We start from the raw sequence: 25,000 nt of genomic DNA on the forward strand, positions 1-25,000 counted from the left end.
ACTACAACTAGACACACGCTGGATTAACTATTCCTTTTTTAGTACCATTGCAGTTGTTCAGCTGTTTTGTAGCTTGGCCAGTAACAAACTACTTTTTTCCCCCAAATAGTAGCGGTGTAATGCTACAAAACACTACGAAGAACTGAGGTAATAACAAGTAACTTTCAAGGCAAGTTAGTCCACTTGGCGGCCATCGGGGAACACTTCCGGTAGCTATTTTGAACCAAAACAAGCGGCATAAAAGTAGGCCCTACAGCTCTTATCTAATTGAATGGGGGAAAGACCTAAATTTCTAAAACAGTTGGTCAAAATTACGATCAAAGAATATATTTAAAATCAGCAGTACATTACAACAATTTTGTAATAATTTTCGCTTCTATAGTATCGTGCTAGAAAAGCCAGCTAATGCGCATGCGTTTTCTCGAGTTGACTTACAGACGATTTCCGTAGCCTATCTGAAAGACATCTGCCATTTCTCCCATTCATTTTAATACTCCGTGTTTTAATAGAAGTGCTCTGTCTCAGGATATATATCTCTGGTATTAATTAAACGCGCTCTCTGATTCGTTCACTGCGATTTAATCTAGAGAACCAGTTCGTTCAGTTAAATCGGTTCATGTAAATTATCTGATTCAAAATCAGTTACAGCTTTTACAGCAAGTCTTCTTTTTATAGCAACATTTTAAATGCTGCTGTTTATTACTGTTTGTATTTAGAACAATGTTTATCAGTTGAATAATGTCACCATAATTGGCAAACCCTTATTTTTTGTGCTATTATTATATTATGGTTCTAATTTATATTAAGGTTACATAAATTATATTTTTATTATATAAGTAACATACATTACCACTAGAAGTAGGTTCAGTTACTTTTTGTCAGTAATGTAGGTGACTACTTTTTTTTTTTTTTTTTGCTCTTTTCAAAACAGCACCTTGACTCTTTAAATTGTGAGTAGAGTAGCTTGCAAAGCTTCAGCTCCAACAACCTATGTTAAACTACTTGGGTACTTTGTAATTCTAACTAATAAGAATGAAAATTAAAGGGAGGTCTAGCTACTATAGGCATACCTGATTGTGCGCATATTCACATTGTTTATCGTGTAGTCCATAATTAGCAACGTATATGAGGGTATGAGCTAAACAACAACAGATCAGATCAATTGGGAGGGACGTTCAGCAGCAGCTGGTCGCTATTTGACCACGTGACAGGTGAGACGTTTCTGTCGCTGTAGCAGCCATCATTTCACTCTATACAAGCCTATCCCAGACACGGAGAGCATATAGTCATGGATTTGCATCGGAATACCGATTAAAGTAAGATCCTCGCTTCACTCCTTCGCCTATGCTTTATTTCCCGGTGTGTATCAGTCGCAGGTACGGTCAGATAGTCTAATCGTTTATCACATTTGTGCGTCTTTTTCCAATCGTCTTACGTTCACATGCATACATTGATCGCGACAAGCGTTTACAAATGCAAACATCCAGTTGAGCTGCTGCTTTCAACCAACCGAAGTTCTAAAACAGGAACTGAAATATAAATGTGCTACTTTGTGGCACGTTTTTTTAGTGCGTCTCCATGCTAATAATTAATAAGTATGCACTAAACAAGATCTACTTCCTGCGTTTGCTGAAGGGATCATAATTACTCCTAAATTTGACAGTTTTAAACTAACAAAGATGTATTGTGGTCGGACACTTTTAGTTTCCTACCCTGTTTTAGCTGGGCGGCATTAAGAGATTAGTGTGTCTGATTGTTTTGTTATTTTGGCTACACTGAATTAACCTTTCTTCAACAGGCCAGGTAGCCGCATTAAAACTACTCGATGCACAAATTATTTTGTGGATGTAAATGCGAACTGTACTTTAACTCCATGATTTTCAAGTTTTACTACACGACAGTCTGAGACAATGCTGGAGAGGCTTTACTTTCGGTTTAAGATCTAGAGAGCATTAGGTGTGGGGGCCCTCTGTTCTCGGACTAAATTAAGAGCAATTTTCTCGGCTTGTCATAATTCTTGTAGTAACACAATGACCTGTTGACCCGCCTCCCGCGATCAGTTTGATTCATAAATTGCAGCTGTGAACGAGTCCACCGCATTGAACGTACTTTTCAAGAAGACTTTAAAAGATTTTTCACCGTCATCCTTAAAAAAAAAAAAAGTCCAAAAACATGGTAACCATGTTATCCAACCAAATAATATACAGTTTTTGTCACTACTGTAAAAGCTTAATGAATTAACAAAGGTTTATTTTGCGAACAATGTAAGAACATTTCAGAATCCTTTTTTATAATTTTATGATGACAATGTTGGCTAATTTTAAAGGGATAGTTCACCCAAAAATTAAAATGATCTCATCTTTTACTCACCCTTATGCCATCATGGATGTGTATGACTTACTTCTGCTGAACACAAACATATTTTTAGAATAATATCGGCTCTGTAGGTCCATACAATGCAAATTAACTGTGACCAAAACTTTGAAACTCTAAAAAGTACAAAGGCAGCATCCAAAAAATATCAATATTTTAGTTCTTTTTTTACTTTAACTGTCTACTGTCACATCCACATTCTTTTGTTTTTTGGTGTTTGAAATTTTGTACATATCGCCACCTACTGTGCAGGGAATAGAATTCATAGTAAAAAATAACTTCAAAATTGATCTGTTTCTCACCCACACCTTTCATATCTCTTCTGAAGATATGGATTTAACCACTGGAATCCTATAGATTACTTCTATGCTGCCTTTATGTCCTTTTTTGAGCTTCAGAGTTCTGGACACCATTTACCTGCATTGAATACACCAATATAGCTGAGATATTCTAAAAATCTACTTTTGTTTTCTGCAGAAGAAATTCATACACATATGAGATGGAATGAGAGTAAATGAGAGCATTGAAATTTTTGGGTGAGCTATCCCTTTAAGTTACCACCACCATTTTATAGACCCATCTATAACTTTAGTAACTTATTTTGGCTGAAACCATGGTAACATTTGTAAGCCTTATCTTGTCGATAGGTAGACATTATCTTTGCGGTTGATGTATTAAATGTCAGATTACTCTGGTCGATATTTTAAAATCAGATTAACCTCTCTTTTGAGTTTGCTAGAGCAGTAGGACTGTATTTCCCATTTCACGAAGCTGTGTCAATAAGCCACCAGCTGAGCACCGATATTGTTGGGTCTGTGTATGATAACTAACTTTCAGATATAGAGGATGTCCCACTGAACTGACCTGGATTACAGCATGGGAATGTTTTGATATATGCACAAGAAATATGTCAAGTTGTGGCTGGCTGCCTTGCCCATTCAAGAGTTCTGGTCTGGGTTGGGATTACATTAATACAGAATGGCCTAGATTTTTAATATTGAGAGAAGCAGATGTTGAACCATTACCATCTCTGTTAAAAAGACCACATGCTTTCATCCTTGTAGTGACAGGTAAAGACTTGGGTGATCAGGCCTTTTAAAGGAAGGCCTAAACCAAGCTCTATTTATACTTTCTAGTGCTTGTCTTGACCTAGTGCTTTATGTGCAAAGCGCTAGACAAAGGTAATCGAGCTTGAAGTCACGCTCACCAAGGAGACTGCTGATGTCAAGATTTAAAGTGAAAAAGCAGTTACAGTTTAGTTGTAGTCTTACCCAAAACTGATTGGATGGTTTAAGGGCAGAATTTGGTTTTAAGTCAATTTTTTTTATTTTATGTTAGAGCCCTTCTGTGGATGGACGCTAGGTGGTACTATGGGGTCATTTTTGTTAAGCAGGGTGAGGGTTTAGCCTACACAAAGCAAGTCACCTTTATTTCAAACTTTTTATTTATTAAATTTTTTAATTAAAAGTTCTAATGAAACTGGAAAAAAATTAAGTGCAATTAAAATGTTTGTTCAACTTATTGAAAGATTGCTGTACAACAGTTGTGAAGGGCAACATCTCTTTGGCAAAGAACCTATTTCATCTGTGCATTCTCTACCGGTCTGGTGTTTTGTTGTCTGGGAAAATGCATTGTGTGTGAATTTTTGTTCCCTCATTCAAGAGATATATATATATATACACACACACACTGCATATCAATGTATTAATATACATTTAATCCAATTACATCGGCAACCACCGGGTTGAGGGATTGGAACGTCAGTAACTGCCGGCAGAGCGGTAAAGCTGACTTCTCTCCAACACCAAAGAAATAGTATGTTATGTATGCTACTGTTTTTATGTAGCATGTTACGATTTGACATATGTTTTAAGGAAATATATCCAAAGGTGTGAAATATTCCACAATGTGAAGTTTTAATAACTCAAATATGTTTACAAGTTATTATTACCAGTAATTCATTAACAACAATTCATACTAAACCTAGCCTAAGAATATCTCAAGTGGAAAATGCCAGTACTTGCATTTCTTACGTGTATTTAAAGAGAAGGCTACCTGTGCACAATATTTGGAGTCCTCCATGTGCATTTGCGGTAATAACGTTAATAATTATTTGATCATGATTGATTATGAAAATGTCTGAAAATTGACATCCCTTCCTGATCTAGTCAGAGGCTACAGGTGAAGTTTAAATGTGTCTTGATAAACTTGATGTCTCTTGTTGCAAGCACAGGTTCCCTGTAAACTTGGACAATTTTCTGTTTGTTTGAGGATTACAGTAATTTAAAACAATCATTCTCTTAGTGTGAAGTTGTGCAAGTCCTCTTTATTTAGAGTCTGAACTATCAATTTTAATGATCCTTTTAAAGTTGCACAGTTCTGTGGAATGAATGTTTTGTCCAGAAAAGTATTTTACTGCAGTTTGTTTGTGGTAGATGTAAAGACTTTAGGGGTGACTGATGGCATTTGGATGGCTTGTGTTGTATTCTGCTGCAATCTAAAGCTCATAGCTCTGTCTGTTAAATGAACATCTATTAAGAACATCTACTATTCTTTGGGAACAGCACGGTGTTCTGTTGTTGCTTGTGCTTTGTTACACTGCACATTTAATGTGCTTGTGTGTCTTCACTAATTTGTTAGAATAACTCATTAGGCTAACAATAAAGGCAGGTCTTGACACAGCAGTAAATTTAAACAAAAGCTGATCCTTTGTAAATCTGTTTTTAGCTCTTATTTTAATTTAGAGTTTAGTTTTATGTCCAATAATTGGTCCAGTTGAGGGTAAGAAAGTGTTTTGGATTTCATTTGTCACTTTATTATATATATATAATAAACGGTTTGCAATTTTATCATTTACAACAGTGTGACCTTGCTAAGGATGTCATTACTAATATTATTTCTTATTCTGTATCTGTATTCTCAGAAAATTATCTATGAAGTGACCCAGGTGAATTCTGATTCATCTTGTTTCCTGGATCCATTTCATATACAGTAGTGCTGCACGATTAATCATTTCACAATCGCGATGTCAGCCTGTGCGATTATATGATGGCAAAATGCTGTGATTTTTATTAAATTAATAAGTGCATGTGTGGACCATCAGGCCCATTCTCTCTGAGAGCTGTTTGCCCATTTTCTACACCGCTAATAAAAAGATGACCAGTCTATAATGATGAGACGAGAGGAGCGCTGCAGCTCGAGTGTCTGATAGAAACAAGGATCACAGCAAGGTGATATATCTTTATTTCATCCTTAATGTTCATATAATGTGGGAGTGTGTCATGTAAATATGCACAAACTCCAAAACTGTCATTCTCTGTGCGGTCAGAGCTGCTTCAATCAGTCGCGGAAGAGACTCAATCTGAGCGGGAGTCGAGACTGGGAGAGTTATAAAGTTCCGCCGGCTGATGCGCCCTCTAACACTGTCTGGTGCTCGCAACGCCATCATCATGATAAGATCAATCTTGTGTTAAAAAGTAACACTAAAATTATAACAATAAAAATATATATATATATATTAGACAAATGCTTATCAATAATACTCTTATGGCCAAAATGTTTACAGTTTTCATTGACTAAAACTACATAAAAAAAAATGCCCAGACTTTGTCAAACAAAATTACTAAAAACAATAAATGGGATAAGGTTGGCTAAATATGATAACTAAAAAGGACATTTGACACAGGATTAAGATTAAATAAAAAAAACAGATGACCAAATTAACACTAGTATTCAGTTTCCAGGTCATTAGTAGTGTATTAAGGCAAAGCCAACATGTTTTAAACGTCACTTTTTTGATCAGTATGGTTCCACCTCATTTTGAGCTAGGAAAACCCCTGGTTATATGGCGATATTTTGGCTTTAAGATAACCGACACTGAGCAGAGAGGTACTGTGCAAAATTAAAGTTGCTACATCACGTGGCAACACAACAAATTTATATCAGCACCTGAAACGGCACAGAGAAAAGTAGATCCACACTCTGGACAAGAGATACGATAGCGATAATTAGAACTTTTTAGAAGGAGGATTTGGAAAAACAACAATAATTGTTTGAGTGAAACACACTTTTATAACCAGTTTCCTTTACAAAAGAGTTTATACAAAGTACATGTTACATCCTGCTTAAATGTCCCTGTTTGTTTGGACAATCTTTTTTTACGAAAATTTGTATGTTCTTATTTATTGTTACATTTTATTTAGGTGTAATATTGAGAAAATAACAGGTTTGCAGTAATGCAAATATATTATTTAATTTTGTAAAAATATTATTTTAATTTGAAAACACTTCATTTAAAGTGGTTTTTGTTGCTAGTTTGGATGTTTGAGTTGAGAAATACACATTTCAGCATTATCGGTAATCTATTTGTGCATTGTCCTTGCATATAGCAAAGGGAGAGTTTAACAGTGCACTTATTACAGGGACAATCCCCTGGAGCAACCTGGAGTTAAGTGCCTTGCTCAAGCACACAATAGTGGTGGCTTTGGGTATCGAACCAGTGACCTTCTGATTAACAGTTATGTGCTTTAGCCCACTACACCACCACCACTCCTAGATGTCATGTATCATCTGCATTTGTGATCAACCATAAAAAAAAAAAAAAAAAAAAAAAGGAATTTTCATCCCCAATCAAAGCTCAATTTTTACAGCAGAGGCAAACGCTTGCGTCTTTGCACTGGACTTCATAAATTCACTATGCAACAGAGAAACTTTCTGAAAATTTCAGATTAAAAATCTTGTCTTCAAGCAATGTCATCTTTTAAAAAAATGATAACCAAATGCTTGTAAATATTCTATGCAAACTGCTGGATTTGGAGGCCCAAAATTGTTGTATCTGCTTCTGCTGGGTACCTGGACATTGTGGAATCCCAGGAAATGAGGAAGCAGACACTGCTTCAAAAGAGGCTTTATCAGCAGTTTTCCAAAGGTGTCCAATACCTTCCATGACATCCATGAAATCAGCCCTATTGTTGGCAAAAGGAGTTCCCCTCTGTTTTCAAAATGCTGGAACCAGATTGTTTGCACCCGCTGTTGTATTGGTCACTTCAGGTTGACAAGTTTTTAATATTAGGAGAAGATTCACCAACATGTACCTTCTGCCAGAATCCATTATCCCTGAAACATGTTTTATTAGACTGTACTGCTCTTAACCCTGTGAGAAACCTTTTTTTTATTCAGTCAGCACTCTGGAAGAAATGTGTAACAAAATCAAACCGAAAACATTTTAAGGAAACATTGATTTAAAAAACCTCCTTATAGAATTGCTTACTTTTCTGCATATCGCGGTGCAATTTTGCGAACAGGTGGCTTAACGCCACCTGTTCGGCCCCATTTCATGGCTCGTCACCGGGAAGTCCTGGTTCTCCCTATGGCCAGTCTGCCCCTGCTATTAAATGATTTACAATGCTTAAAAATAAACACAAATAACATAATCAGTTGAAGTAATAATATTCAGTGTTTTGGTGGAGAACCAATATATTATTCTTGTGCTTTTATAAGGTTCTAAAGAAAGAAACTGAAGAACTGAGATTCTCTTTTAAACTATAGAACCATTTATTTAATCTTGTGGATATTCCATGTTTGTCTTTTTTTTGACACGTTTGCTCATCTGCAATACGTCTATAAGATGTATGGAAGTAAAAATCACATTAATTTATCCCATAGGCTAATTGATTTTCAATGATAACTTAAACCTATAAAGACAGTCCTACCATGAGCTCTGAGGTTGTTGCTTCCGTTGAAGCCATCCGCCTGCGTATCTCAACTTCATTATTTAAAATTGTGTTTGATAGTGGACTTCATGATAAACAACTACATTACCCATGGTACAGCAGATGTCCCACAATCAACCTCGGGAGTGTGATGCTCCGCTTCCATAGGAATGCTTTTAAAACACTCGCTCACCTTTCACAATGTGCCAGTTATCGGACACTTTTGCTCATGGATTAAATTAATCATGACTGATAGTGAATTTCTACAATGGTTTCTACAGTCTTTTAACTGATGCTTCATTCACACCCCTAGGTGTCGGTGTTTTAAGATAACTTGCATAAAAAATGAGTGCACCTTTAATTATATTCTGAAGCTTTCCAAATGAAAAGATTTCAAACGGACATCTCAGAGATGTGCGCGTGCTCAGAGTTACTTCCCCCCCATGTATCTGTCTGAAATTTACAGACAGCTGTCTCACTGGAAAGGAAGAATGTTCTGTTTTCAAATAGTTCTATAAAGAAAGTTGTGTAAAGTTATTTTGTGTATATTTGCTTTAATTTCTCATGCATTAGCTCTTGAAAATCTAGTACATACTTGTTGGACAGACCTGCTATCATGCTGGGAATCCCTTCACCCCACTTTTGGTCTTCGCATGGGCCTATTGTGACTACAGGGGTTCACTTTGCTTCAGCTATTATCAGTTTCTGCAAAACTTGTGTGACAGCCGCATTCAGGAGATTCCTATCAGACTGAGTTATGGAATATATTTGTGGTTGAGTGTCATAAGGGTGTTGTCATTTTCTGTTTGAGTGTGGAATGATTCTGCACTGTCTTGATGGAACCTGTTGTGGATCAGCCTATAGGCACACAGAGCTGTTAACTTATCTACTGGTTGAGCGATAGATCAAAAAAATAGTTTTCTCATAACTGCTGTGTAGACAACTGTTAGCACAATGGAACCCTGTTGGACAACTGAATGATATTGCTTTAATCTTGGGTGAGTCCAAGTTCATTCTGACACTCCCTTCAAGAGGACACGCTCGTCTCTTCTGATTAATATTAGACCTTATGAATTTTTCCATAAGCTCTTTTCTCACAGTAGCTCATGCTTTTAACTGATCTATTGATGTGCTATGTTATTGAGAACCTTTTTAGCTGAGATTTGTTAAGTAACCATTTGAGTAATTATGAATGTCAAACATCTCAGCCATTTTATAGTTACTAAAAACACAATGAACAACCCTAATCCTGTTAGCTAATATGAAATGTAGCTATGATTGTTATATAACAGTGGTATTCAGCTGGTTTTGCATAGAAGTCTAGATTAAACATCAAGTGATGAGCCAACATTGGATAGTTTAACCAAAAGGGTTTGTCATTGTTTACACACCTTGATCACCATGAGGGTGAGTAAGGCCACATCTACACTAATGCGTTTTCATTTTATAATGAACTTGTTTGAGGAATGCACTGATATGTACATTTTTGCCGGTATGATTGTTCATTATATTTGGAGGCCAATAGCTGATTATATTTGTTGATAAATCTGGATACAAATCAACATGGTGTGCCTAATTACAAAAACAAAATGGTCAGCATATAAAGTCATGTCCAGAACACTTCAAATGAAATCAAACATGTAATTGCTTATTTTAAAACAACTTCAAATGCAGAAAACAAGGAACCTGCAAGGAAACGTCTAGTTTTTTTGTTTTACAAAATGTAGCCTACTTTGAACCAGTTAAATGTAGAATTATGGCAAACTTTTAATTTAAATTAAAAGTCTGACTCAGCAATTTGTAATTAATTTGAGTACTTTATAAATACAGTGCATTGCATTGATTCAAACTTGCCAATAGAGCACAATAAAGAATGCAGACAAGTCTCAAACTCACTATCAACATATGATTTTAATATACAAAAAGATTTAAGAAACAAAGTGCATGTGTGGCATCGATAAGTCAAATGGAGTGTTTACTTCGATCCAGTATGATCTTCAAAAGTAAAGTCTGCTGCGTGCTGACGTGTTGCGTCATTATATGGCTGCTGATATATTGAGTATCCCTAATTGATTTCGTTAGGTTTATGCTAGGGATGTGCTAATCGACTAATCTAGCACTCATTCTGCACCAGCTAGTCGGCTTTTAAAAACACTACTCGGACATTGCAAATTGATTTTCCTTTGCAAATTTACCTGCTGTAGGCAATGCTGAATTACTGTACTTTCCCTCTGAATCTCTCAGCAAATCTTGCAGTTACAATTGAGTCTACTAGGGCTTGGTATCGATTCAGATTTCCTGATTCAGCGCACCGTTTCTTTACCGCATCCATGCTATGTGTGACTAGAATTAAAGGTTTTCTTTTTAATCAACAACTGACTGTAAAGAACAGAAATGGTATTTAAAGGTCAATATTATGCAATGACAAAAGGATTTTGTGGATCTTGTCTATGGAAATATTACACAGAACAAGTCAAACAAATTTTTAACTCTCAACCGGCAGTGAAAGGATCTTTGTTCTAAACTTCTTTGCCACTGTACTACTACAGGTGAAACTCGAAAAATTAGAATATCGTGCAAAAGTTCATTAATTTCAGTAATTCAACTTAAAAGGTGAGACTAATATATTATATAGACTCATTACAAGCAAAGTAAGATATTTCAAGCCTTTATTTGATATAATTTTGATGATTATGGCTTACAGCTTATGAAAACCCCAAATTCAGAATCTCAGAAAATTAGAATATTGTGAAAAGGTTCAGTATTGTAGGCTCAAAGTGTCACACTCTAATCAGCTAAACACCTGCAAAGGGTTCCTGAGCCTTTAAATAGTCTCTCAGTCTGGTTCAGTTGAATTCACAATCATGGGGAAGACTGCTGACCTGACAGTTGTGCAGAAAACCATCATTGACACCCTCCACAAGGAGGGAAAGCCTCAAAAGGTAATTGCAAAAGAAGTTGGATGTTCTCAAAGTGCTGTATCAAAGCACATTAATAGAAAGTTAAGTGGAAGGGAAAAGTGTGGAAGAAAAAGGTGCACAAGCAGCAGGGATGACCGTAGCCTGGAGAGGATTGTCAGGAAAAGGCCATTCAAATGTGTGGGGAGCTTCACAAGGAGTGGACTGAGGCTGGAGTTACTGCATCAAGAGCCACCACACACAGACGGGTCCTGGACATGGGCTTCAAATGTCAAACGTCTTACCTGGGCTAAAGAAAAAAGAACTGGTCTGTTGCTCAGTGGTCCAAAGTCCTCTTTTCTGATGAGAGCAAATTTTGCATCTCATTTGGAAACCAAGGTCCCAGAGTCTGGAGGAAGAATGGAGAAGCACACAATCCAAGATGCTTAAAGTCCAGTGTGAAGTTTCCACAGTCTGTGTTGGTTTGGGGAGCCATGTCATCGGCTGGTGTTGGTCCACTGTGTTTTATTAAGTCCAGAGTCAACGCAGCCGTCTACCGGGACATTTTAGAGCACTTCATGCTTCCTTCAGCAGACAAGCTTTATGGAGATGCTGACTTCATTTTCCAGCAGGACTTGGCACCTGCCCACACTGCCAAAAGTACCAAAACCTGGTTCAATGACCATGGTATTACTGTGCTTGATTGGCCAGCAAACTCGCCTGACCTGAACCCCATAGAGAATCTATGGGGCATTACTAAGAGAAAGATGAGAGACATGAGACCAAACAATGCAGAAGAGCTGAAGGCCGCTATTGAAGCATCTTGGTCTTCCATAACACCTCAGCAGTGCCACAGGCTGATAGCATCCATGCCACGCCGCATTGATGCAGTAATTAATGCAAAAGGGGCCCAAACCAATTACTGAGTACATATGCATGATTATACTTTTCAGAGGACCGACATTTCTGTATTTAAAATCCTTTTTTTTATTGATTTCATGTAATATTCTAATTTTCTGAGATTCTGAATTTGGGGTTTTCATAAGCTGTAAGCCATAATCATCAAAATTATATCAAATAAAGGCTTGAAATATCTTACTTTGCTTGTAATGAGTCTATATAATATATTAGTTTCACCTTTTAAGTTGAATTACTGAAATTAATGAACTTTTGCACGATATTCTAATTTTTCGAGTTTCACCTGTATATCTTAACATTTACCAGCCAGTGGTCTCATATGCAAGTGATTTACTCTCATTATAGAGGGCATAGAGTCAAAGATCGATATCTAGATTGTGATGCATCAAAGTCTGTATATTTCCCAGTCCTGGAGTACATCAAAGTCATCAGAAGGGGGGGTTACGCTGTGTCGTCGTGGTCGATGTTTCTCAATCCTTTCCTGGAGGATCACTAAAGCTGTAGTGTGAGCAATGCAACAAGTGCAAACTGCTCTAGCCAATCATATCTTTATATACAAGAACGAAAAGTTACAATGTGATCATAATTATGTTTTATTGTAATTAACAAGAATTGTTAACACATATAAATGTATGGTCCGCACACTCTACTTGACATTTATGCTGTTTTATTTTCCTCTTTCCAAACGTTTGTTGCTTCTATATTTTTCTTTCATCTCCTTCTCTTGTTTTTCAGACAAATCAGTCAGCAGACAACTTTAGGACAACGAGCTGATCCAAACAGTTTGTTTCTGGAGATAAAATCTCATGGTCTCTTTCATTTCTCGAATGATTTGTTTTAGAAAACATTTTTATATATTTTTTTTTTAATCGCTGTTGGTCCAGGGATGCCTCTTGGTCAAAGGTCTTGTAGTTTGTGGACCTTGTCAGCATTCTGTTGTGTAGGATGAGCGCTACTATGACAAGATGACCGATGACAAGAAACCTTGTTGTGTAATGAGCATTGCAGCGATTCCATTAGACTGGCAGTCATGTTGTGAGAGTTTGACTTTACACTACACATATTGGATGCATACTATAATTAAGCTAATCAGTAGAATCCGGTTTTTTAGAGTGCTCCATGATTTGAAATGGGTGTGTCAAACAAGGGAGACATAAAAAATAAATATGTGGTTTTAGTGTTCCTCCAGGATGGGATTGAGGAAAAACTGGTCTAGGTGTTGGTTGAGAGATAACAGTTAGTGGTTTCAGGCAAGTGTAGCAATACTTGCAATATTCTAGTTATTGAATTCTACTCTTGGTGTTCGATTCTTGTTAGCCAGACATACCAATGGATGAGGATCTGCTTTAATAGTGGAAAGAAAATGTGAAGTGTTATGAGTAACTCTGTAGTAGGGCTTAATGATTTCGTCCAAATCATCTAATTACGATAAAATATTTCAGAATGTGCATTACATTTCAAAATGCCAGCAGAATGCGTTTTCTACAAACCCAACTTTCACCAATTGTTTTTCTGAACAAGAACATGTAAAACAATAAAAATGTGATCGCCTTTTATACGGTATATAGATGTGCAATATGCGATTGCACACAGTGCTAACAAAGAAAACCGATGGCAAATGTTTTTGTGGCTCTTTTTTTTTTTCTATTCATTTTAATTAATGCATACTGCTTGTTTTTCCAAAAAAACATTCTCCGTCGAAGTTGGCTTATTTTGAAACCATTTTTTATAGCGTTTGTGATTTAACACAATATCAATTATGTACGTGCCATATCTGTCATGGGTGTTATTTTGCATTTTGATTTTCAACTGACATTACTCATTTTCTTGAAGATTGGAGTACTCTAATACATAATTACTTGATAATGCCCATCCGTAGTTTACTCTGGTCATCCACACTTGAACATTTCCTTTAACTTTGTTTATTTGTTAGTGGTTTTCAAGGATGAGGGCATGTCAAGCAACCTTTCCTGTTGGCATCTGTTTATCTGTTATAAGGCTAATTTCTACCAAGTGTGCAAGAAGAATTTGCACTTGAATACCGTGGAGATGAATAAGAGACACAGTCTATGATTCTTTGGGGGGTCTTAACAAGTTAAGAACCACTGTTTTTATAACAATAACTTGGATACACAGTTTGTGCAAAAATGACTGCTGAATTTTCTACCTTTCCTTCTCATTTCTTTGAATATCTTCAAGATTATAGTCTGACCTTTGGGTGAACAGTCTTGCCATTTCTTTAATCAACTAGTGCTGAAGTTCTGTTTGTCTGCCATTTTTACCCCGTCTGCCCACTGTCTGAATAGAACATCTGTGTGACATTTGGGTTGACACTATGATTTGTTGTCATCTACTTTCTCAGTTCTGCTTTGCCCCTCACTCACAGCTGCCTGCCAGATGCCTCAGCTTCATGATTAAAACCTGTCAAAGATAATGTTCCCATTTCAGTGTGGTGTCTGCCATCGTGCAAATACATTCTGCATATTTGGGGGCAACTACAATGGCAGTACCAGAGGTATAATTACAGCATCATCTGCTTGTTTAGTTATCTCTGAAGGCTGGCTTGTCACTCCTATCATTTTCTCTTCTCTCACCTGTTTGACAGCGGCAAGTCAAAAATCAAAATGTAGTATTTTTACTTAATGCATGTTCCTGGTCTAATTGTGCACAATTCATCGGTGGATATTGTGTTCTTTGGAATCTTTTACTTGCATAACCTTAAACAACTTTTTGGCTCACATTTCAAGTCCTTCCCCTAAAAACACTTGAATACATTCTGCTATCATGCCCACTTTTTACAATCAAACCAATTCCTGATGGATAAATCCAATCTCGCCCTGTTTCAGATTGAACATCCTGTTTCACTCTAATATGCACCTACTTACAGAAGTAAAATGAGTCATGAATGCCGTTTCACATTGACTTAAGAAAATTAAAGTTAGAGGTAAAAATGTTTATCCAATTAGAGGAAAGTTCGGGACTTGGGCAGGTGACGGATTTTACAGGGGCGGGAAAAGTCTTGTGGAGCCTACTTTTGCATAAGTATTAAATGTGGACTTGATGGTCAAGACAAAAGCCACCACTGTTCCCCAGGCCTGGCAAATCTCTAGAGAGCCCCCTCAGCATTTCAATCAGCTCTACACAGAGGGGGCCAGCTAACCAGCTGCAGTATGTCTGTATGTATGTCACGCATTAGGGCTGGGCGATATGGCAAAAAATATAATTTTTTGTCTTTTGTGGCAGTTATGGTGCAGTGGCTTCTTCCTTGCTGAGCAGCCTTTCACATGATGTCGATATAGGACTCATTGTACTGTGGATATAGATACTTGTTATGTTTCCTCCAGCATCTTCACAAGGTCCTTTTGCTGCGGTTCTGGGATTGATTTGCACTTCACACCAGACTACGTTCATCTCTAGGAGACACAATGCTTCTTGAGCAGTATGAAGGCAGTGTGGACCAATGTTGTTTATGCTTTCATAGTATTGTTTGTACAGATGAATATGGTGTATGGAAATTGCACCCAAGGATGAACCAGACTTTTTTTTTTTTCTGAGGTCTTTGCTGATTTAATTTGATTTTCTCTTGATGCCAAGCAAAGAAGCACTGAGATTGAAGGTTGGCCTTAAAATACATCCACAGGCACACCTCCAATTGACTCAAATTAGCAAGGTTGACATCATTCTCTGGAATTTTCCTAGCTGCTTAAAGGCACAGTTAACTTATTGTACATACAAATCTGACCCACTGGAATTGTGATGGTCAATAAAAAGTGAACCAATTGTATATAAGCAATTGTTTCAAAAAGTACTTGTGTCATGCACAAAGGAGATGTCATAAATGACTTGCCTAAACTATAGTTTGCTAATATGAAATCTGTGGAGTGGTAAATTAGTTTTAATTACTTAAAACAAAGTGTATGTGAACTCCAAAATAAGTCAACTGTTATATTTTAGCATCTGCAAAGTAGTCACCATTTGCCTAGAATTTGCAGACATGTACTCTTGACATTTTCTCAACCAACTTCTTGAGGTATCACACTGGGATGCTTTTTAAACAATATTGAAGGAGTTCAATATGTTCAAAATGGAATTCTTTTTTTTTAGCTTTATAATGAAATTACTCTGGCACGATAATATTTTTGTCTACAAAACTAATTTTAAACATTTAAGCATATGCCTTCAGATCAAAAAGATTTTTTAAATCATGAGAAACATTTCAGTCGTCCGTCTGTCTGTCTAACCGACCATATGACATGCTGGGTTTCATGCAAAACCACCAGACAACGAGTGAGCGCAATCCCACAGAATGATGTTGCCTCACCACAGTGCATCATGTGATATCTAATTTAAAATGGCCATGGAATCCTAACAGCTCTGTAAAAGACAGTTGTCTGTGTGTGTTGGTCATTTGCCATGGAGCCTAATTGCTCCCTGCATAAAGAGTGTGCAAATTAACATGTTTCCTACTTTCTAAAGGTTGGACAGCCATTGAAATCTATATTGTTTGGATTTTACAAACTTGCCACCCACTTCTTGGTGTTTCTCTGCCTCTGGTAGGCCAGCGGCAGAGAGGCATGACCCATTTGAAAGGTTGTTTACTTGTATGAGAGAAAGGGCTGAGATGATCCTCAATGAACTCTTGTCTACAATTCAATTACCCTTCAGCCTCCTCAGCAGCTCATTATGAAACACTGTTTTTGATTAACTGTTTCAGTCATTTCTGTACTGTATGGTAAGAACGCATGACTGTTAACATGCCTTTTTTTTTTTTATTTTTTTTTTTTATGCTAGCCCCAATTGTTGGATATCAGATAATGTGACGTAATTTAGGAGGAAAGGAATTACATTTGAGACCAGGGCATCAGCTGAGGATTTCACACACTACACTGGTATGCCTTGTCTCTACATATACAGTATTTATTTTCCTTCTCCCATCCTTTTAGCCACTGATCTTGTCTGGTGGAATATTGCCGCCCTAAATTTGTGGTTTATGCCAAAAACTATGCTCCATATTATATACTTAAAAGCCCGAGTTTTATTGCTTTTCCTGTTATCTTCAGACTAGACATGCTGAAGAGGAAATGGCCTGTCCTTTTCCCTCCCTTATTTCCTATTTTTAAAGGGTTTTGTGTGAAGCAGTTGGTTGTGGTAAAGCTGAAGAGATTTATTTCTCTAACTTGTCATGTGATGTAATGCGACTCTGAAAACAGCCTTGGACCAATAAACTGCATTGTAACACATACAAGTGAGGCATTGAGCATGTGACCGTCAGAATATATGGTTGCTGCATTATTAACAGTCCACTGTGGTCTAAAATGGTGTTGTCAAAAGTACCAGTACTTGGGTACCACGTCGGTACTGAAATGAAAGAAAATATCATGATACCCGTGTATCTACAGTACCAGTAGAACTGAGCACGGACTCAATCCGATACCCACAGGCTGTCTGACTGACACTGCTGCTTTTAAATGCTCACACACTTATTTGAGCATCTGCACTTTACTACCTCTACCTTTTTAAACTGTAATGCACAATCAAATTAAAATCGTGAATGTCCTAGTGTGATAATTAAACCGCGAAGGCTGCAATCTTAGTCTGCTTGAGCTGCATGCTTTAAATTAATATGTGATGCAGACTGTTCATACTCCCATTCTGGAAACCCCACAGACACTGAGAATCATTCGCTTTGTATGTGATGACAGAGCACTAAGCCACTGTGAAGTTTGAAGCACACAGACTATTTATGTATAGAAATTAAATCGCAGCATTTGTGCTTTTACGATCACACTGAGCTATGTAGTGAACTGTTTATCTGTCAGAAGTGGTGAAGCTACCGTCAAAAGATTGCATCAAATTAAAAGCTAGACACCTGAAATTTGAAGGAATTGCAACAAATATATTACAACTGCATAGAAAAATTAATATTCACTGTAGTAATAATAATGTTGAATAAATTAAGAATTAAGCAATATATCAAGCAAGAGTGCTGTTGTACTGAAGTTTGTTAAATGCAATGGTGCGTTAAAGTAGCTAATTGTTCTTGTTAAAAGTTAAGAATTTTATTAGTCACCTTTTTGATGATTAAATTAAACTTTAAATAATGGAATTCTGGAATAATAAAAGGATTTGTGAGAACATTAATAATGATTTCAGTTGGGCTCTACTTAAATGCAGCAATGAACACTAGCCTAAATTGAGAAACGCTTGAAGAAAACCTGCATTTCTTTTAGTTTATTTACATTGAAATTGAACTTTTAAATTGGCTTAAGGAGTGGTATTGGCATATTGATATTGGTATAGAGAACTGAGATTTCACTGGTATGGTTACTGAATACTGAAATTTGGGTATCATGACTGAGTGTATTTATTTTGCTGTAACTGTTAAGACATTGAGTGCATAAATGTAGTTACTTGCATTTTAGAGTGCACACAAATGCTCTGACAAAGGTGTGTTAATGAGTGAAGCAAAGGCCTTTTTGTCTAAAAGTGATACCGTGTCATAAGTTTTTGGAGGTAATGATAGCCCATCATTATAATGGCAAGGTTGGGATCCTTTTTTTCAGAAAGACCAGAGCAATATTTCAAATGCTATGCAACAATATTGGTCCGCTGGTCAGTAGAGTTATGGGATATTTTGGATGCACATCTAGGAATTTATTCAGTAACTTTTGTTTGCATCATTGTGTTTTGTTGTATTACCAAATAAAACAATTATCCACATCACAAGTGAGCATATATGTTTTGTACACGTTTTAAAATTTCATCTGCATCTTTTCATCCAGCAAATGCAATGGAGGGTGAAGCTTTTGACGGGAATAAGGCATTGGAATGATCACTTCTGAAAAAACCCAATTAAAAGACAATGTTACTCTTCACATTGTAGCTTTTTGCAGAAATTTGCAAAGCACAAAGTACTGTGTTCTACTGACACCCTTTTCAAAACCAAACATCAGCTTGTGTAACATACATGATAAACGTGTACACCTTGGCTTTCGTGTCCTACTTTGCTTACTAGAGTTCATGGAGGGTTGGGAAGGGAAAGAAAACGGTGGTTCTTTTTTGACAGTTTCTCCAATGTTACTTTCTGTTTATTTCATGTTTTCTAAATTATGTTCCTTTTTGTTTTGTGATGAAAAATGCTACAGTAGCCACATTCATTTGGCAGTCATTAACTGTTGTGTCTCTTGTTTTTATTTCCCTCTAATCTCCCCAGGTGATCTTAACTAGCAGCTGCTTTGACCTGGTTTCCCAGCAACCACTGACATAAAAACTGCCACCTTGGCCTCCTGATTGGCGGTGGGGCATAGGTGAAGGAGTGCACCCTGACTGCCCTATCTTTTTCTGTTTCTTGCTGTATTTTGATAAGGGAGGGGGAGCAAGGTACCATTAAAACCACCCAGAGCATGGGGCAGAAGGTTCCGGGAGGCATAAAGACTGTGGATATGCGGGACCCGGCGTTTCGGCCTCTTAAGCTAGAGCTGCAGGCCCTGGATTATACAAAGCCCTCCCGCCTGGATTTGCTGTTAGATATGCCACCAGCCATGCAGGATGTTCAGGTGCAGCACTCGTGGAACAATGATGATCGATCACTCAACATATTTGTTAAAGAGGACAATAAACTAATATTCCACCGGCACCCAGTAGCCCAGAGTACAGATGCTATCCGGGGCCGGGTGGGTTATACACGGGGACTGCATGTTTGGGAGATCAGTTGGACCATGCGCCAGCGGGGTACCCATGCCGTTGTTGGTGTGGCAACTGGAGAGGCCCCATTGCATTCTGTAGGATACACTGCTCTTGTAGGAAACAATAGTGAGTCTTGGGGCTGGGACCTGGGACGCAATAAGCTTCATCATGATGGCAAGAACCAGCCTAGTAGGACCTATCCATCTTTTCTAGAGCCTGATGAGACCTTTATTGTCCCAGACTCGTTTCTGGTTGTCCTGGACATGGATGAGGGGACATTAAGTTTTATTGTCGATGGACAATATTTAGGGGTTGCTTTCAGAGGACTCAAAGGAAGAAAGCTATATCCTGTTGTGAGCGCTGTGTGGGGACACTGTGAAATCAAAATTCGGTACATCAATGGACTTGACCGTAAGTACCATCCTTTATAAGTGTGGTAAATGCTACAGTTGAAGTCAGAAGTTTACATATACTTAGGTTGAATCATTAAAACAAATTTTTTAACCTCTCCACAGATTTAATATTAGCAAACTATAGTTTTGGGAAGTCGTTTAGGACATATACTTTGTGCATGACACAAGTTATTTTTCCAAAAATTGTTTACAGACAGATTGTTTTGCTTTTCATTCACTAAATCACAATTCCAGTGGCTCGGTCGCAGTTGGCTCTTCCACATGGACAATGACCCCAAGCACACCTCCAAGTGGTGGCAAATTGGCTTAAGGACAACAAAGTCAAGGTGTTGGAGTGGCCATCACAAAGCCATTACCTCAATCTGACTGAAAAAGTGCATGTGAGCAAGGAGGTCTACAAACCTGATTTAGATAAACCAGTTCTGTCTGGAGGATTGTGCCAAAATTCCAGCAACTTATTGTGAGAAGCTTGTGGAAGGCTACCCAAAATGTTTGACTGAAGTTAAACCATTTAAAGGCCATGCTACCAAATACTAACAAAAGTGTATGTACAATTCTGACCCACTGGGAATGTCATCAAAGAAATAACTGAAATAATTAATTCTCTCTATTATTCTGACACTTCAGATTCTTAAAATAGTTATCCTAACTGACCTAAGGCGGCAAAATTTTCAACGATTAAATGTCAGGAATTGTGAAAAACTGAGTTTAAATATATTTGGATAAGGTGTAAGTAGACTTCAACTGTACATGTCCATTATCTATGGGATTGGAACAGTGTTTAGTTTGATAAATGCAGGTGTGCTCTTAAATAACAAGGTTTACTTTGTGGTTTGTTAAACATTGAAAGTGTTCAGAGCTTGGGTGTCTATAGAAGGCTTTGTTCCTCATCCACTAACTATGTGCAGCCAGCACCATTTACCTGATAAAGACAATGATATCACAGGTACAGGAAGCTAATCATTAAACTGACCATGTTGCTCTTTCCCCATTATGCCATGAGTCCATTCTGCTGTTGCCTGTGGAGCATTTAAACATAGTTGTTCCTGGTGGAGGATTTAAACATAGATGTTCCTGGTGATATCATTATTTAAAAAAAATACTTTGAATCATCATACAATTATGATGGAGAAGCAAAGCTTTTTAGTGTTTAGAAAAGTAGTAGTGATTCACAGATATGGACTTTCTGGGCCGATACGGATAACCGATAATTCACTGCACGTTGTGGCCAATACTGACGTCTGTGTCTCTGTGTGTGCACACACAGGTGGCCAAAAGTTTGATATAATGTACTGATTTTGTGGTTTCGGAAGGTAATTGGTACTTTAATTTAACAAAGTAGCATTCAGTTGATCACAAAGTAGATCGGGACGTCAGTTGATCGGGACGTTTCTGACGTAAAAAAAAAAAAAAACAAACAAACATTGCCATCACTATTTGAAAAGTAATTTTTGATCTAGACGGGCCCCATTTCCAGCAGCCATCACTCCAACACCTTATCCTTGCTAAATTGGTAATTTGGTACTAGAAAATCACTTGCCATTATATCAAACACACCTGAAAGCTATTTGGTTAATTAAATTAAGCTTAACATTGTCGTTGTGTTTGTTTTTGAGTTGCCACAGTATGCAATAGACTGGCATGTCTTAAGGTAAATATTTGGTCAAAAATGGCAAAAAAAGAAACTTCTTTATCTAGAAACTCGTCAGTCAATCATTGTTTTGATGATTGAAGGTTATACAATGCTTGAAATTGGCAAAAAACTGAAGATTTCACACAAAGGTGTACACTACAGTCTTCAAAGACAAAGGACAACTGGCTCTAACAAGGACATAAAGAGATGTGGAAGACCAGATGTACAACTAAACAAGAGGATAAGTACATCAGAGTCTCTAGTTTGAGAAATGGATGCATTACATGTCCTTGCAAAACTCGGGCATTGCAAAGAAAAAGCCACTTTTGAAACAGAAAAAGAAAAGGTTAGAGTGGGCAAAGAAACACAGACATTAAAAACAGATCATTGGAAAAGAGTGTTATGTATCTTAATCCCATTGAGCTTTTGTGGGATCAGCTAGACTGTAAGGTGCGTGAGAAGTGTATGACAGGACAGCCACATCTATGGCAAGTGTTACAGGAAGCGTGGGGTGAAATGTCACCCGAGTGTCTGGACAAACTGACAGCTAGAATGCCAAAGAACTGTAAAACTGTCATTGCTGCACATGGATTTTTTTATGAACTCTTTGTAACTCAATTTCTGAAGTTTTTCACATTATTAATGTACTTCCTATACATTGTGATCAGCTGAATGCCACTTTGGTGAATAAAAGTACCAATTTCTTTCCATAAGAGCAAAATCTGTTCATTCCAAACTTTTGGTGCCAATGTTGATTTTTATTATTTTTTTTATTTTCAAATAGCTTCTGCTATTTGAAGTTTGGCAGATGTAACATGAAATTAAATCAGAAATGTACAAATATTACAGATGTATGCTGAATTTAATAAATGATAATACACTTTTATATAAATGGTCACCATACAACATATGCAAGTATTTGTTCATCCATGTATGTGCCCATAATATTAACATTTATGGTAATTCTTACCCTATCGCACATAATTAACCTTAAACAAAACACACGTTACATGTATCTAGAGATTACAGTTTGTATTTATGCAAGCAGCCAGACTCTGTGTGCGCGTGTGTGCGTGCGCACGTATTTTGTATCTGTGCATCTCATTCAGACTCGTATCACAACGTTCATCTTTGACTGTTCCATTGTATAACTTATGAAAGGTGATCACGATAATCATGATGGCAATAAGTTAAAACATCATACAGATCAAATAGTCATGAGTCATAATGTTAGAAAAGTCTCTGCTTGTAAAATACAAGCACTTTCGATTCACTTACAAGTGTTTTCAGCCATCTCACTTTATCTTTGAGGATTATTTCAAGCTCTATGCACAGTGTTTGGGCCTGTTTTAATCGCAATCATTTACTGTGTCACAATATGCTATTTTCCATATTCAGTTTGTTTCATGAAGAAATATGCGAAAATTGACACCAAGCCACACGTTGCACCAAGCAACACCAATCTATTTAATAGTTATATATATTGCAATTACAATATGAAGTTGTAATGGTTAAAGGATGGGTACAGACTGAACAATCAACAAAGTTAATGCAAAACTCAAACATAAAACAAACATAAACCAAAACACAAACAGACACACAAACATGGCCATGTGCGTCTCGCTCTCTCCAGCTGCCCCTTATCTCACTCCCCTACTGATCAGCTGATTCGGCACTGGCCATGCTCCATCATGACCCGGCCACACCCTCCTCGTCACAGAAGGGAAATTAGTCTCAATTATGATTTTTGTCAGAATTGTGCTGCATTATATTCCCTTGAAAGCATCACAGCTGCAGTCATACACATACAGAAGGGCATCTTTGGCTGTTGCTTCATATCTCGTAAAGTGGGCTTTTAAAAAAAAATTCATAAAATGTATGCTTGTCAAGTTAACAGGTCAACTTTTCACCTAGTGACCCTTGCATTTCATTCCATTCCATTTCACTCTGTCCAGCTGTTTATGAATACAAGAATGCATCTTATGTAAGCGGCCCTTAAGAAACGTGTTAGTTTGTAATCAGCATAATTATACACGGCATCCTTAAAACTGATTAGTTGTTCAGACAAACCACATCCTTGTGAAAAACTTTGCAGACTGTTTGAAAGGAAGCACTTTGGGTTTTGAGCAGGAGTTTAAAAAGTTGAGGGCTTTTGAAAGATCATTCAGTTGTTCAAACAAGAGCTAGACTTGAAACTAGCTGTTGTGAAATGCCTTCCCTTAATTTGTACCGACATTGTAGTTGCATTACATTTACTTTTGCGTGTTGCAAATCTGACTCATTTCCTCAACCCAGCATGCTGTAATGAGTCGGATTTGGAAGGCATTCTTTGTGATGTTATCACTCTGTGGTCAAATAATGAAAGGATGCAGGTGAGGGGTAGAGACTTGCAGCTGTCCGTGTTATGGCCAGACATGACTGCTGTTCAGTAACCCACAGTCTCCTGCTGCTAATGATGTCTAATGCAAAACACTTCAACCTGATGTTTTGCAAAGCCTACAGATGATGGAATGGCTCTTAAATATCTGCCCTGGGTTAGCTATGTGTTGGAGAATTTTTTATGCAGGTCTGTCTTTGGAAGGTATTGGTACTGCAGGCTTAATGCATCACATCAACTCTGTTCAGGACACAGGTGTTCCCATTTTTGGAGAAGTCTCATCTCCTGTGTGTGTGAGAGTAGTAGCCAGAAAATTACTTGAGCGTAATGACTCCCCAAGACCTCAGCTCGCCTTTTGTATCTGTCTTGTGTCAGTGCCTTTAATGCATTCCTTGTCATGGTTGCAGTCGACAGAGGTGTAATTGTGCTGTTATTTATCCATTACATCATTCTGTTTTGTTTCCCTAGTGTCTCTTTTACAAAGTATGCATTTCATGATGTAATCTCAATATCTGAGCAGGTGGTGGTGTGTGGAAACCATTCTGAAATGTGTAGCACTTTGTTACACTGATCAGCCACAACATTAAAACCACCAACTGAAATGAATTGCATTTATTATCTTGTTACAATGGCAATGGGATATAAAATGGCAGCAAGTGACTGGTCAGTTCTTGAATTTCATGTGTTGAAGCAGGAAAAATGGGCAAGCATAAGGATCTGAGCGACTTTGACAAGGGCTGAATTGTCAGGGCTCGACAACTGGGTCAGAGCATCTCCCAAACGGCAGGTCTTTTGGGGTGTTCCCTGTATGCAGTGGTTAGTACCTACCAAATGTGGTCCAATGAAAGACAACCAGCGTCCAAGGCTCATTGATTCATGTGGAAATTAAGGTTAGCCCTTCTGGTCTGATCCCACAAAAGAGCTACTGTAGCACAAATTGCATCGCTTCAGACTAAAAAAATTACTTTGGAGCCATTGGCTCCTAAACTGAA

General features: G+C 37.5%; 1 protein-coding gene across 3 annotated transcripts; it reads left to right on the forward strand.

Moving 5' to 3' along the window:
* The first annotated feature begins 1,218 nt into the window (after nt 1–1,218).
* Nucleotides 1,219–20,468, forward strand: LOC127642465 (SPRY domain-containing SOCS box protein 1-like). 3 transcript variants are annotated; one of them, XM_052125082.1, is made up of 2 exons: nt 1,219–1,316; nt 19,113–20,468. In XM_052125082.1, the coding sequence occupies exon 2, from the start codon at nt 19,303–19,305 to the stop codon at nt 20,014–20,016; it is 714 nt and encodes a 237-aa protein (XP_051981042.1). In that variant the 5' UTR covers nt 1,219–1,316; nt 19,113–19,302; the 3' UTR covers nt 20,017–20,468. The 3 variants fall into 3 exon arrangements, with proteins under 3 accessions (XP_051981042.1, XP_051981044.1, XP_051981045.1); XM_052125084.1 differs by having other exon boundaries at nt 1,259–1,376; XM_052125085.1 differs by lacking the exon at nt 1,219–1,316 and adding an exon at nt 8,948–9,082.
* Nucleotides 20,469–25,000: the final 4,532 nt, after the last annotated feature.

The sequence above is a fragment of the Xyrauchen texanus genome, unplaced genomic scaffold (assembly GCF_025860055.1).
Source record: "Xyrauchen texanus isolate HMW12.3.18 unplaced genomic scaffold, RBS_HiC_50CHRs HiC_scaffold_631, whole genome shotgun sequence".
NCBI lineage: Eukaryota > Metazoa > Chordata > Actinopteri > Cypriniformes > Catostomidae > Xyrauchen > Xyrauchen texanus.

Excerpts from the sequence above, each read along its gene's own strand:
- LOC127642465 (XM_052125082.1), top strand. The coding sequence starts at position 19,303 with ATGGGGCAGAAGGTTCCGGGAGGCATAAAGACTGTGGATATGCGGGAC.